Below are 15,637 nucleotides of genomic sequence, written 5' to 3'. Positions count from 1 at the left end.
GGGGGTGCCCCTGGGGACCCCGGCGCCGAAGGGACCGCCCGACTCCGCGGCGCGGCCTCAAGATCACCCGCTGGATGTAGAGTGCGGTGCCATGGCTCTTCGTGCCCAGGGGCGGGGTCCTGCTCCGCTTGTCAGTTTCTGTAGCCCTCGGCTGGCCTGGGTGCATCCTGGCTAATGACTCCCTAGGCTCCAGGTTCTCTTTGCTATTTCCTGTACTTCAAGGACTGCTACTGCTGCTAAGTCACTTCAGTCGTGTCCGACTCTGTGCGATCCTATAGACGGCAGCCCACCAGGCTCCCTGTCCCTGGGATTCTCCAGGCAAGAACACTGGAGAGTGGGTTGCCATTTCCTTCTCCAATGCATGAAAGTGAAAAGTGAAAGTGAAGTCGCTCGGCCGCGTCCGACTCTTAGCGACCCCATGGACTGCAGCCTACCAGGCTCCTCCGTCCATGGGATTTTCCAGGCAAGAGTACTGGAGTGGGGTGCCATTGCCTTCTCCTCCCAATCCTACTAACTGTCATTAGTTCTTAGGATGACAGTTTAAGACCACATCCATACAATTTGTGTGTCATCCACACAAATTCAGAAGTATCTGAAAGGAAACTGTTTATAGCTTCAAGTTAACAATTTGTGTTGGAGTGATTTTGTACCTTTTTAAAAACGGAAGTAAAGGAAGCAGTTGTGGCATAGGGGCCTGTGGTGACGTCATAGGTACAATTAATCAGCAGGTATCTGTTGATTGCCCCTGGTCCTTAGCACTGCCCTGGGGCTTCCCTTGTCAAAGAGCTGGAGTCTGGATGGCAAATCATGAAGTGAAACAGTACCCAGTTGTTTGGAACTTAGTCTTTTGAATTGTGGGTTTTTAGGCCTTTGCCTCATGATTTGCAAAAGCCTCCTGCCAGGGTTGTAGCTAGGGTGAGGAGGCACTAGCAAAATGTGTGCTGGTTTCCAGAACTTACTCTGCACTACAGCGCTTCCCTTTCCAGTGACGGTGGCCAGGGACACCAGTTCCAGAGGGCCCTATGTTCTGTGTTGAGTGAAAGCTAGAAAGTATCTTTAACATAGGCTTTCACAGAGCTTTTAACCAAAGGGAAGTGTCTGCCAGGCTCCCTGCCTACTGAACCCCTTTGTAGGGAACCCCTGCTACACGTCAAGGGTCCCTGCTGTGCAAGCAGCTTTGGAAAAGCCTTCTTTGAGGCGTGTTCGGTGGGCTCAGTCCTCACCATTCATTGGCAGTCATAGCCCACTGGGCTCATTTTGGACCTGGAAGCTCTGGTTTCAGTGTTCCTTTTAGCAGCAGAACCCTTTTGCTCCCTGTTAACTCTTTAAGTTTGCCCCCAGATATGAAACAGAAGCAGAGTTCCTCTGATTCCAGTAGAGGTGGGCACTTGACATGCAGTTCAGATTACCTTCTTTGACACTGGGACTCCAGGGCCCTTCCCTGGGGTCACACCTGACCCAGAACCAGGACCCCACCCTCCTGTCTGGTAGTACCTCTCTTACTGGAATTTGCTTCATTCCACTAAAAGTAAATAAAGAGGAAGGAAAATGTTGATAAGGACTTGCAGGCTTTATCGTACCGTGTATTTCCTTATCCATACCCTGAATCTTTCATCAGTTAGCTTAAAGCAACCATATTTCAAGTTGCATTCCAAAAGACTCTCAACACCAAGCATTAGTGTTTTATTTTTAAGGAATGTAGAAATGCTAGAAATTTTGTTTAAGAGTGAGTATTGATGATTTAACCCCAAGCTCCTGATGTTTTCAAATTCTAAAGAAGCTACCCTGGGGAGACTGAAAATATAAGACCTGATTTAACTAATTTACTGTAATAAAAGTTTCATTACTAAGAATTAGCTGAATGATGCTAAAGCTGAAACTCCAGTACTTTGGCTACCTCATGCAAAGAGTTGACTAATAGGAAAAGACTCTGATGCTGGGAGGGATTGGGGGCAGGAGGAGAAGGGGACGCCAGAGGATGAGATGGCTGGATGGCATCACCAACTCGATGGACGTGGGTTTGGGTGAACTCTGGAAGTTGGTGATGGACAGGGAGGCCTGGCGTGCTGCAATTCATGGGGTCGCAAAGAGTCGGACACGACTGAGCGACTGAACTGAAGTGAAGCCGGGTACCACAGGTACGAAGCCCATCACATGGGTATTCACTCTCAGTCCTCATGCCAGTCTTAGGAAGTGGGTACCAGTATTTGCCCCACCTTGCAGATGATGAAACTGAGGCCCATAGATCACCCAGTTAGTAAACCCAGTTAGTTTATTCCCTCTCTTCTGTCTGTTCTGTTAAAATGGACTTTAAATCAGTGTTCATTTTGCTTTCAGACAGTGATGATCCCTGTTCTTCCTAAGGACTAGCACAGAGGTGCCCGTTAATCTAAAATTCCAAAATGCTTTCAGACCCTTCCAGCTGGCTGCTGTCAGAATAGTTTTAGAGTTAAGTCATTCATTTATTTTCTTCTGTTTCCCGTATGGTTTAATGGAAACCCCTATTTGGAGGTAGGAACCCTCACACAGTATCCAGGCTCTGGGCTGCGTCTGCAGCTTGAGGGGGAAAGCTGCTCACCAGGCCTCTCTGGGAAAAGTGGGCCTTCCCAGATGGCCTACATGCCTTAGGCCTGTCTGGTAGGCCCCTTGCCTCAGATTTGCCAGAGAAGTTTGATGAACGGACATCCAAGTCCCCAGCATTTTTGTATGGTTCAGATTTCTTGAAGTTTCCCAGGTGGTGTGGTGGTAAAGAATCTGCCTGCCAATGCAGGAAATGTAAGATATGTGGGTTTGATCCCTGGGTTGAGAACATCCCCTAGAGAAGGAAATGGCAACCCACTCCAGTATTCTTGCCTGGAAAATTCCATGGACAGGGGAGCCTGGCGGGCTACAGTTCATGGGGCCACAAAGAGTTGGTTACAACTGAGCGACTGAGCACAGATGACTTGAACCCTGCCTTCCAGTCTGCAGGAAGGGACTTCAGGCAAAAACTGGAAGACGTTTGTGATTTACACCAGCCTTACCCACAAACACAGAGATTTTGGCTTGTGAAAGTGTGCTTTTAGCCTCGAGGCTGGCCCTGGACAGCTTACACAACCACTGAGGTGTGAATGACAGAACTTTCTTTTGATTGTAATGGAGTCAGTTTAGCTGCCCCGCTTGGGTCTCATTTCTGGCTCTGCCATGTTTGAGACTCCGTTTCCCCATCTGTGAGCTAGGGTGATGAAACTAGCCCACATTGAGCACGTAGTGTGCCAAGCTGGCCTCTAAAGGCCCGGGGGTACAGCAGGGAACATAACAGACCCAACGGACAAGTCCTTGACCTCACAGGTCTGGAGGTGGAAGCAGTGCCGTGTTCAGGGGCGGGTGTGACCAGGGCACGTGGGGGAGGAGAAGGGGGCCACCGCAGGCCCTGAGCTTCTGCTCTGAGCGTGTGGGAAGCCGCTGGAGGGCTCTGTGCAGAGAGGAGTGGTGACCTGTGTCTTCAGGGAGTCTCCTTGGCTGCTGTGTTGCACATGACTTCTTAGCAAAGAAGTTTGTGCGTGCTAAGTCGCATCGGTTGTGTCCAACTCTTTGTGATCCCGTGGACTGTAGCAGAGAAATTTAATTATTGTTAAAATGCTTAGAAAAAAAATATCAGACACATTCAGTGCTCTAACTGCAAATCTGCTAAGCAGGTCAAGATCTCCGAGCCATGCCAAAGAGGTAACACAAAAATTCTCTCCCTCCCAGAACAGTTCTGCATCCCGCAAAATAAGAGGAGGAAAATCAGACTGTAAGTTAAGTGCAGTTCCAACCACACAGGTGGGAGCAGGGTGATCTCTTTCAGAGACCTTGCCATCAAGACAGGAGGTGCTGGACGACTGGGCCATGGGCAGCAGCGAAGGGCAGAGGTCAGGCTTCACCCTGAAGTTGAAGCCCAAGGCTTTGCAGATGGATTGGATATGGTGGGAGAGAGGGAGAAATCAGGTCCTCTCCAGGGCTTGGGGCCAGAGGAGCTGGAGGAACGGGGCTGGTGCAGGAAGGCGGGCTTGGGTGGGAGAGCAGAGTTGGGTTTGAAATGCCTCCGAGATAGCCACCTGCTCTTATAACATAAAATGATGAGCCTGGAGTTCAGAATGGCCTGGGTCAGAGCTGCAAATACTTAGCATCCAGTCAATGCATTGTTATTAACACTTAGTTTTTGCATCTAAATGAGGTTATCATAGTATTAAATTCCCTCGAGCTCCGGCATTCAAGGTGACTTTTGCACGCTCTTCCTCTTGTGTCTGGGTGATGTGCTTAGCTAGGAGCCGCTCACGTTGGGTGAAGAGAAAGGGAATTCTCTGGACGCTGAGCGCAGCATGCTTTCCCTTGTGTAGCTTGCATTTCGTCATCCGTTGTGAGGCACCCAGAAGTGCTCTAAAATAGCAACTGAAAAGGTGACCTTTTTCCCAGCTCTTGTGTCACTCGGCAAAACTGCTCTGCCTGGGTTAGAATTCGCTGCTGTGTGTCAGGCTCAAGTGCCTTGGCCTGGCCCAGGGTCTGAAAACTTCTGGAGAACTGGAGGCCAAGTCTGACGCTTTATTCAACCAGCAGGATGGGTTACAATTCCTGTGGAGACTGCTGGGAGCCAGTAATTCTTATGTTCCTGCTTCCAAAAGTCAATGAGTTTTCCTTTGACAGTTTAGAAAGACTTGACTCACATGGGGATGTGGTTGGAACTGCTCTTATTGTAACTTGAACACAGTTTGATTTTTCTTCTATTTTGTGGGGTACAGACCTGTTCTGGGCCCCTGGGAGGGAGAAAAATCTTCACGCTACCTCCTTGGCATGGCTGGGAGATCTTAACTTGCTAGGAGGTTTGTGGTTAGAGAACTGAATATGTCTGGTTCTTTTCCTAAGCATTTTAGCAATATGAACTTCTCTGCAAAGACATCGGAGAAGGCAATGGCACCCCACTCCAGTACTTTGCCTGGAAAATCCCATGGGCGGAGGAGCCTGGTAGGCTGCAGTCCATGGGGTCGCTAGAGTCAGACACGACTGAGCGACTTCACTTTCATTTTTCACTTTCATGTATTGGAGAAGGAAATGGCAACCCACTCCAGTGTTCTTGCCTGGAGAATCCCAGGGACGGGGGAGCCTGGTGGGCTGCCGTCTATGGGGTTGCACAGAGTCGGACACGACTGAAGCGACTTAGCAGCAGCAGCAGCAGCAGCAGCAGCAAAGACATTACTATGTGTCATCAAATTCTAATATTTAGGTAGAATTTTCTCTAGTAGGAAGGATTCATATGTTTACAAAACATTTCATACTGTAACCTTGTACCTGAGTTTATACTTCCTGTAAAATGGGGGAACATGGGGTTTTAACACTGAGACTTAACTACAGAATATGTGAATGTCATGCGTGACCAAATTCTGGTAGCTGTCACTGAAGACTGGCCAATGGTCTGCTTTGATGAACCTCTTTATAATGCCCGTTTTGGAGGGTGTTTACACTTATCCACCCTCAGATACTACCTAGCACTTCTTAAATTTACTGCTTTGCTTTAAAATTACTTCTTCGCTTTCAAAGCGAAGTAGCTTCAGTTTTTGTTTTTAAAATACTTTATGTAGACAAAAAGAACATAAGAGCAATTATTAGTTTAGATGTATAGAACTGCTGTGAGAAGCAGAATTATTTACATGCTGATCATGCTTCTTTTTAGGTGGTAAATCCAGTGTGAGACCTTAGTTGCATTCACTCCTTAGTTTCGTAGACACTATTGATTTTGGACGGTCAGCCTGTTGCCAGGTGCCTTTGATGGAGGGATTATGTGATAAATGAAAATAGATTTCCTTCTCCCAATAGTCTTACAGTTTTTAAATTCCACAAAGACAATTGTCTAAGAATGTAAGCTTTTTAGTTAATTGTATACAGAAATAATTGCAAACCAGAAGTTAAAGTATGTGGACTTACTCAAAGTTCTAAGTATTTGTTCAGCTAATTATTCCCCAGCATAACTATAAAATGTTATGTAAAACTGTTAATGCAGAGTAGTGCAGAATTGGGAAATGGTATAAATGAAACCATTGTGTTTATTAAAATATATTGTCGATTTAAACTGATACATTTTGAGGAAGGTAATATTCTCTTGGTCATTTCATTTTAAATCCGGTTCACCAGTTGTGTGTTGTATGACTCGTATGTAAAGGACATTTTTCTAGAGACGGGGGTGGGGATGGGGGGAGGCAGGGGAGTGGGGCGTGCAGGAGGCAGCAGGCAGCGCCCTGCGGTGTCTCCCAGCCGGCGGGACATGGACAGATGCAGTTAACCCTGCGGGAGCGGAACTGCTGTGGGAACAATGTGAACACATGCCCGGGAGCTCTTATTAACCATATGAGAACTGTGCTATGAGAACAGTCATAAAGGTTTATATCCAGGTCTGACTTTTGACATTTATGCCCTGAATGTTTTCTTGTCTCATTAATGTAACTTTTCTCCCAGATGATTTTAAAGTAGCTTGTCTAGGTGAAGCAAAGAAGTCTGTATCAGCTTATATAACTGGGGAAATTGTGAGTGTGGGGGAAATTCTGTTTCAGATCTGAGTGACTTCTGTTTTAAATATAGTAAAATCCTTGCTTTCTAGTCTTGGCTTATTTTGAATAGCATCTTACTTCGCCAGTGTCAGTGTGTTTACTTACTTATGCTGACTGATGTCTAAGGTGTAGAAATGCTTTACAAGTTTTCATTATTATTAGGAAGTGTGAACAGAAAATTCTGTGTGCTAATCACATATTCCTTAAGTGATTAAAAAAAAACAAAAATTTTCCAGGTGGGAGAAATACAGTATTTAAAAATTATCCTTGCAATGACTGTGTTTTTAATAAATCTGGAAATTTTTCATCTCTTTCTGTGTTGGACGCCACAGAGCTCCAGCCCCCTGATCCCCAAAACTTCTGTTCTCTTTAGAGAGAGATCGCCTACCTGGAGGATGAGAAGGCAGCCCTCACCTTGGCCATGGCCGACCGGCTGCGGGACTACCAGGATCTCGTGCAGGTGAAGACTGGCCTCAGCCTGGAGGTGGCAACCTACAGGTAAGGGTGCTGCACTGAGCACTTTACAGCCCCTGCAGGCTCCGTGCAGAGGCGATGGCTTTGTCACAGCGGGGAGCAGCCCCCAGGGTTGCCAAGCCAGGTGTCCAGGGCCAGAGTGGGGAGGGGGGCAGGGTCCCACTCAGATCACAGAGCGGGCACCCCCTGGTGCTGGGAGTAGCTGACTTTTGCCCCCTTGCCTGCCCTTTGCGTGTCTAGGGAACCAGTGAAGAGCTGTACACACGCCAGCTCCCTGGATCCTAGGGGTTAGGTACCATGTTAGTTACAGACCCAGAAAGGAGAGGACCAGGACTCGGACCCAGAAAGTCTGAGTCGATCTGCCAGTTGTCGTGCTGTTGTTTCAAACCCCGGGGCTCTGACTCTGTCTCCAGGGGTTCATCCTTCAAGAAACTCGTCTCTGCCTAAAGATCAGCAGGGAGCTCCAGGTGCCTGGCTTTGTTTATGAAGATGTTGACTTGAATTCAATCGACCCAGATGAACCAGTCACGGAGCCCTCAGAGGGGCGGAGGCCATGGCCCTGTGTCCCTGGCGTGACCTGTGGGTCGCAGAGTGGTGCTTGCCCTGAGTGCCCACCTCCTGCCCCCAGGGATGAGCCATCTCTGGCCGAGGTGGCACCTCCCACCGCTTGCAGCTTTCCTAAGCAATGAGGACTGGATCGGAGGGCCCAGATCGCAGATGCTTACAGCGGAAGGGCTTTTAGGGACCCAGGCTCCCCACTTGTGAGATGACTGGTTACTGAGCCCTTACTGCCTGCCCGACGCAGTGCTAAGTCCTTTGAGGCTGCTCACTGCCTGTGTCACCCTTCAGGTGGTGGACACCATGCACCCCTTTTGCACGTGAGGGAAGGGTCTAGAAGCAGGCATCCAGGCTGGTGCGGGGCCTGTGCCGTACCCACCAAGCCGTGTAAAGTGGACTCGATGCCCCCTCACTCCTGGTTGCTGTGAGCATGAATCAATAGTGGGTGTGGGTGAGCTTTGGAGCCTTGGCTGTGGCTGATCCCAGGAGGCCTGGTCGTCAGTGCCATCATCGTCAGCAGATGGGCAAGTTAGACCTGGAGCAGGGAGGAGGGGACTGAAGCCCACCCCCAAGCCCTTCCTAGGCTGGGGCACGCAGCGGCGATGGAGCCCAGCCCAGATCAGCATGCCCTGGGGGCTGTCGGTGGGGTCTCCTGATCTTACCCTCACTCTGAACATCAGAGCGACCTGGTTGCTTTGATGTGCATCTAAAAGCAGCTTTCCTACAAGTGTAAGCTGGGCATCCACATTGGAGCCTGGGGCCAGCCTCACTGATTCTTCACTCTCTGGAAGACCTGCCTCAACCAGCCTTTGGCCAGGGCTCATGTTACCATCAGTGAAGAGGGAGCAGGCTGTCGGGCAGGCCCTGGGCTGGACCCACAGGGGCCACTAAGAGGCCAGGCCTGCCCAGGGGCATGGACCCTCCACCTGGATTGAGGGATGGTTCCGGGGCCAAGCTGGTGGGGGGTCAGGACACCGGGGAAGGCAGAGGCAACACTTGCTGGTCTGTGCTTGCCAAGGTCCATCTCCCCACGTTCTCCCCGGAAACCTCATGGGATGAGCGACGGCAAAATCAGATCGGCAGGCTGTTCAAACACATGCTGAATGAGATAAGCTAAACTTTACTAAGAAGGAAAACATCAAAATTGTTGGGCTTTGTTTGGGGGAAGGAAGCATTAATTAGGATTTTTGTCACTTGCCAGTGACAGAAGCCCTTCTCAGACTGGCTCAAGTCAAAGGAGGCTCTTGTTCCTCACAGAACTGATAAAGCTGTCCGCTCGGCACGGCGGGTTCGGTGCCTGGGTAGCGCTGCTGGCGGTCTGGCCCTGTGTCTCTGGCCCCTGCCTTGCTCTGCCCCGCCATGGCAGGAGGGCCCCCAGCGGCTGCAGGCTCTCGTCCCTGTAGCCCCCAGACGCGTGGGCAGAGGAGGGGCTCCTTTCCCAGCAGGACTCCCGGGGCCCCTCTGGCTCTGCTGGGCCCCGTGCCTGCCCTTAGCCCAGGGAACAGAGTGCTCGCAGGGGTCGGCTTCTCCGAGTCCCACGGGCTGAGACGGGGTGGGAGGCCCAGCCTTCCAGGGCAGACGCCGGGCTGCCTAGAAAACCCACACCTGTGCCGTGTTAGGCGAGGCCTGGTTTTGAGGGAGTCTTTTCTCTACAGAGTGTATTGGATCTTCCTGTTTCCTTCCTGTAAAAGTCTTCTGGGTTGGAGTCCAGAGACTCTGACTTTACGCCTCATCTTTCCGGGGTTTTGCGTCCTATCCCCACTTCCCTGTTGTGGGAAGTCAGCGCGTACAGGTGGGCCTCTTGCCTGAGAGGTCAGGGCCTCCCCTTCCTGGGAGGTGTTCACAACCCTCCCAGCTCAGCTTTCCTCAAGGCTTAGTGTGTTTTTAGCTTTTCTCTTGGTGGTGGTTGAACTTTTTTCACTCATATCCGCAGGGACAGAGTTCACTCCTGTCTGTGGCTGGGCATCTGTTTTTCTCACCCATTAGGGACTAACGTGGCCAACTCCTAGGAGTGTAGGAGGCATCCGTCCTTCCCAGGAAGTGGGTGACTTAAGTCACTGTGCCTTTCTGAAGGCCAGGTGAGCTTGGTGGGGATGGGGAGCCCGGCCCTGTGGTTAGAACTGCCGCCAGCCCCCAGGGCTCAGCACTGAGACCGGAGCCGCCTGCAGACCTAGAGGGCATGCAGGCAGCTGAATCTGATCTGCTCCTTTGTAGCAGCCCAGAGCCTGGCATTTCCCATCACTGCTAAGTGTCCTGAAGATAAATCCTTGTGTCTCATGTGATTCTCTCAGTGCTTTGTGCTCCTGCCCAAATTCTGAGCTCAGGTCTGAAAACTCCTCTTCACAAGCGCCCATTTGGTCTTTATGAACCTTGACTCACCGTCCCTGGGAGGTTGACCTTCCCTCCACTGCCTCCTGGAGGGCGACAGGGACCATGGTGCAGGGGCCCGCGCCGCCCGGCTGCTCACCGCCCCAGGGGGCTGAGGTGGGTGACTGCTGCAGCCAGCGTTGCTCCCCCTCGTGGCTGGACTGTTCCCTGCTGCGGCTGCCCCCCCCCCCACTCCCCCCCGGCGCTGCTTGTCAGCTGTCACCCCTCCACACGCTTCCCACGGGAGGGGCGGGCTGGTCTCCGGGAAGCTGGAAGTGCAGCCCAGCGCAGCTGACTCTGCGCTGTGTGGAGGCCAGCTCTCAAGTGCTGTGAACCCTTCCAAACCTAGGTGTCCGACCCTTTCCAGTAACCTTCACCATGAAGAAGAAACGATAATAACAGAATGGTGTAATGCATAATTAATATATATAAACTTATAGTTTATAGCCTTCCTGGTGGTTCAGTGGTAAAAGAATCTGCCTGAAACCTGACCTGGGTTTGATCCCTGGGTTGGGAAGACCCTCTGGAGGAGGAAATGGCAACCCACTCCAGGATTCTTGCCTGGAGAGTCCCAGGGACAGAGGAGCCTCGCGGGCTACAGTCCAATAGTCCATGGGGTCGCAAAGAGTCGGACATGACTGAGTGGCTAACACACAAATATGTAATTTAATAAAATATTAAAATTAAAACAAAGTAAACCTCAGAGTCCAAGGCTGGAGGATTTCACCAAAGCCAAGTTGGTCGGTCAGTGTCCAGGGAGAGCCTGGCTTGGTAGGTGGACCAAGAACGAGCCTTTGCCCCATGTGGCTGGTGATGGTGGGCAGGAGCCCCAGGCCAGGCTGAGGCTGCCGGGAGAAGGGGGTGCGGAGGAGGCAGGTGGGCACGGCTGCGCTCGCTCTCGTCTGCCTGGTGCCGGTCTGCCTGGAGATGCTTGTCTACCATCACTCGAGGTTTTCCTGAAGGGGGAATGTTTGTTTACAAGAGGCTGAGTGACAGTGGGGAGATGCTCAGAAACAGGCAAGGGCTTGGTTCTCGGCTGCATCTGCATGAGGGCCTCACCCAGAGAAGCTGATGAAGCGGCGGCTCCTGGGCCCAGTCCTCGATGTTCCCGTTACCTGGCGCCGGGTGGGCCCGAGCATGGTCGAGCTTCAGCTGCAGGGGTGGTTGCCAGGTGCACCCAGGGCAGAGAAGCGCTGTTCCGGGGCCCTGCTCACACAGGCCTGCAGCCCCACAGAGTTGATGTCACTCGGCACCTCAGGCTTCTGGGACGTCCTGCGCCCGCCCTGATCAAAGTTCCATCACAGGATCCCAGGTGACCTGTGCCCACATCGCTGTCTGCAGAGCCCCCCGGGGCATCCAGAAAGCTCTGAGCCTGTCACCCAGCAGGCTGGAGGACAGGACAAAGAACGGGCAGACCTAGCGAGGGGCTCGTGGAGCATGCAGAGCGGGCTTCCTGGAAGAGGCAGTTCTGAGTCTTGCAGGGAGGGCAGCCAGGAAGAGACCATGAGGAAAGGGCCTTTCGGGCCGAGGGGGCAGCCAAAGCAAGGACCTGAGGACTAAGCTAACGTGTCTGTAGCAAGGCCAAGCATTTGGGCAGCTTGGTTTTAGGGGCTGTCCATGGAGGAGCACGTGTGATGGGTGGGTAAGAACCTTGCCGGTGAAGCTGTGTTCTGTGAGCTGGGGCTGTGCACTCAGGCTGCTCTGGAGACAGTCCACATGCAGGATATGATGCCTGCTCAGTGGGGGTCAGAAGGGTGCGGCCGGGTGCTGAGGATAAGGCCACGTGGACAGAGGTAGCCTCCTACCTACACCGCGGGACATAAGACGCGTCCCCAGGTGCAGGGCTTCTGGAGTCAGAAGGGAGTTGTGAGAATCAGGGAGGTTTCTCGAGGGAGGTGACGTTGATCTGGGTCTTGGAGGATGGCAGAGGTTTGAACATCGTACGCAGAAGAGGGGGAGGTGAGGGGGTGTCACGGGAAGAGGGAGGCGTGTGCTTCAGTGAAAAGTCAAAGAAGATGTTAAAATAATAGAACGCACGTTCCAAGAAAATACTCCACACGGGTTCCCGCTGGTGATAGGATCTGGTACCGATGGTTCAGAGAGGGAATGGTGAGCTTCAGGCCAAGGTAGCCTGAGAGCTTTTCAAGGTTTGTGGGATTTGAGTTGGGCCTTGAAGGATAGGGAAAGGGGGATAGGAATACGACGGTATTCAGAACCCACCATGTCCTGAGCCCCTTGCTGCTGACATAAAGATCAGGCCTATAAGCTACAGATTGAGAATTTGTAGAAACACAGTTGAAAAATAGAGAATCCCCCCTCCCCACCCCCTGCACCAAAAGAGGACAGAACCCCATCATTAGGAGTAGGCTGTAAGAAAACATGTTGTGTTTGTGTGTGGGGGGGGTGGCGAACATAGTCAAAATTGAAACAAAAAATGCAGAACTACCCAGAGTAAGCTGAGTCCAGAAAGGACAAAACTGAGGGTAAGCAGGGGCCCCTCTTGGATTTCTGATCTGGGGTACAGATGATGAAATCTCCATTAGAATTTACAAAGAGGCTTTGTGTTTTATGTTTTGGGAGTGGAGAGTATAACAGTTCTAAGTTTCCCCTGGAAAAATGGAGAGCAGGGCCAAAGGATTTCTCAAACACAAAAGCTAGTCTTGCCTGGCCAGATACTGAAGTATAGTGCAAAGATTTCCTGTCTGGGGAGTTCATGGCAAAGTCCTTTAGGGTCTTTGTGTTGATGTGTCTGTGTTGGGGGAGGATGTACATACAGAACCCCCTTTATCTGATCGCAGTGGGCAGATGCGGTGGGTTTTAACTGAGAATATCCAATACAGATAGCGCCTAATGTTGGTAATTTTATCATTTTAATGATGTTTCTGGTTGCTCCATTATTTTTAAGAGCACCTATACCTTTTTATGTATTTGTTCAAAGGAAAACATTTCTTGAAAACTCTCAAGTTCTTGGAGAAATACATTTTGTTATTTTAAAAGTTGAATCCCGCTTTGGGAAAACTTATAAAAATGTGTAATGCTGAGACTTATCTGCCTATTAGGTGAAAAATCTGAAGTTAATAAAATCTTGTAGTTTTAAGGATAGACAATTAGGATCAAGGATCAACAGATGCAGCTGGTCGTTAGCCCCACATCACTGTGTAAATGAATTACCCCTCAGTTAACCATGACTTTAGGTAATCCAGAATCTCTTCCCTTCTTGAATTATTTTCATTAATGAAAAATCAGTTTTCTGAGACCAGTAGAAAATGATGTGGGTAATAACCATGGCTGACCTTTACTGAGCATGTATTCTGTGACAGCCATTGTTGCGAGAACTTTCTAGTCACTTTATTAATTAACACCATAAACCTGTTCCCTGTTAATTAGCACCACAGACAACGCTCCCTGTTTCAGAAATGCAGAAACTGAGCCACAGAGGGTTGAGCAGCTTGCCGGAGTCACAGGACTAGGAAGTGGCAGGGTTTGAATCCAGGCAACCTGATTCTGGAAGTTTCTCTGCTCACCACGCCCTGTGCTTTCTCTTCTCTGCTTTATTCCTAATCTTGTTTTTTGCGTCCGCTTTTTTTTTTTCCCTGTCTCTGGATTTGACAGACTTTCCACGTGTGCGTTCATCCCGATCGCAGAGGCAATGACCAGAGGCGCCTGGCACCACTGCCTGCCTGTAGTCTTTGACCCGCCTGTGCCAGGGGCAGACCTTTCCAACTCCGATGGCGATGCCGGTCCTACAGAAGGACTTCCGCCCCCCTCTCCTCCCTTACCCTCCGGTCCCCAGTTCCCATCTAGAGTGGCAGGCGGTCCCCTAGGCTCTTTGGAGCTGGGGGCGCAGGGAAGCCTTCTCCCAGCCGCTCCCCTCCCCCCACCCCCACCACGTGTGTTTTGTCAGGAAGCGCCTGGGGAACCATCTCTCCACCAGGATCAGGCAGGCTCCCCCCAAGGCTGCTTCTGGAAACAGCTTCTGCCTCCCGGACTCTTCTCCCTGCCTGGTGGGCGCACAGGGCGGCCAACAGCGTGCGTGCCCTGGGCTGTCTGCAGGTTCGGCCGCCCAGCCGGGGCCCAGGGTCAGCCCCCGCGGGGGTCTGTCAGTGCCGGGCCCCGCATCAGTGCTGCTTCCACCCGCGGGCCTGGCTCAGCGGCCTCAAGGAGGCCGCCGACCTGGTTTTCCCGCACACGTTTGCTTGTTTTCCTGCCCCTCGAGGCTGCCAACCTGAGGGCCTTATGAAACGCTCAGTAATAGCCCATGATTCAGGCGGTTGGCATCTCTCAGCAGCACGGTGGCTCTGAGCAGCTTTATTCCTCTGCTCCCAAAATAACCGGAGAATGCTTGACCTATTTCTTAAAGCTGTACAAGTCTATTCCTTAAAAACTGTTCCTTTGAAAGCTTTTGAGGGGACCGACCCTTCGTGGCCTCGCCCCGAGGTTTTGGGTCTGCCTCTGCTGTAGTTCTGTGGGCAGCACTGGAGGCGGGGCGCCGCGTGTCTGGGGGGCTTCAGGGAGGCGGGGCGCCGCGTGTCTGGGGGGCTTCAGGGAGGCGGGGCGCCGCGTGTCTGGGGGGCTTCACGGAGGCGGGGCGCCGCGTGTCTGGGGGGCTTCACAGAGGCGTGGGTTCAGCACCAGCGGCCCCGCTTGTGAGGCCCGTGCTGGGCAGCCAGGGGGACAAGGTGACACCCGCCGGTCGGGCCAGCTGTCGGGAGGGGTGTCGCCACGGGCCTGAGTCCTCAGGGGGTTTCCTTTCCCGTTGGGGCCTTGTGACTAAAATCACAAATGATGTTGGCTGTGCTTTCATTAGCGTGGTCTGGAGGCTCTGTCTGCGGGGTTCGATCGACAGTGTGTGTGAGACTGCGCCATCTCTACCCCCGCAGGGAGGCCCAGGCGGCTTGCAGGGATGAGGGCCCAGGCCCCAGTCTCTGCCTGTCTGGTCACCGTCGGCCACGATACGCACCATCGGCCCAGTGTGGGATTGCCAGGTCTTGGTGAGACAGACGGCAGGGTCGAAGCCTGCTTAGAGTGCCCGTCTTAGGTCTGGCAAAGGCCTTGGGGGTGGGAGTGTTAGGGCCCTATCACCCCTTGAGGTCTGGTGCCCCTCCTAGGAACCGCGGTACCCAACTTAGGGTCCTGCACTCTAGAAGTCTGGTGATGAGTTGGATTTTCCCTGAAAGAGGAACAAAGCCATGGCCCTATGAAGGAGAAGGAAGGGGTTTTTCCTGCAGGGGCGTCTTTATCCTGAGCACCCCGCCCACCTGTCATCTGTTCTCTGCTGGCCAGGACACCCTGCAGGCCCTTTCTGCCTGCTGTGGGCAGCCAGTGAGAGCACCCTGTGGTACCCGAGGCTTCCTCCCGAGCAGGCGGAGGGAAGAGCTGAAATAGGACTTGGCTTCTCGGCACCCTCTGTGGCCCCTTGGCTATAGGACACTGCCTTTCCTGCTGGTGCCATCCTGGGTGCACCCCCCACAGGCTGACTTTCCCTTCAGCGTGTGCCTTTTTATCCTGTAGGGACCTCGGCATTTTCTATTTGTGTTTGGGGAACCCAACACGCCTGGTCGGGAGGGTGTGGGATTAGCGGGCTGGTGTCCGGTTTCCTGGCTGTCCGGGTGTGGAGCGCGGGGCTCTGAGCGCGGCCCAGGGCGTCGGACGAACCCTCCTGTGCACAGCTGGACTGG

At 52.2% G+C, this 15,637-nt stretch overlaps 1 protein-coding gene across 1 annotated transcript in view; it reads left to right on the top strand.

The window, feature by feature from the left end:
- SYNM (synemin, intermediate filament protein) overlaps positions 1 to 15,637 on the top strand; it is a 27,291-nt gene that overhangs the window by 1,882 nt on the left and 9,772 nt on the right. The window contains exon 3 of the mRNA XM_010845855.1: positions 6,934 to 7,058. Within this exon, the coding sequence (XP_010844157.1) occupies positions 6,934 to 7,058 (125 nt within the window). The remainder of the gene's footprint in view (positions 1 to 6,933; positions 7,059 to 15,637) is intronic.

The sequence above is a fragment of the Bison bison genome, unplaced genomic scaffold, assembly GCF_000754665.1.
Source record: "Bison bison bison isolate TAMUID 2011002044 unplaced genomic scaffold, Bison_UMD1.0 scf7180017864224, whole genome shotgun sequence".
Lineage (NCBI taxonomy): Eukaryota > Metazoa > Chordata > Mammalia > Artiodactyla > Bovidae > Bison > Bison bison.
The sequence above is the reverse complement of the archived record's forward strand: the minus strand, read 5'-3'. Positions and strand labels throughout refer to the sequence as shown.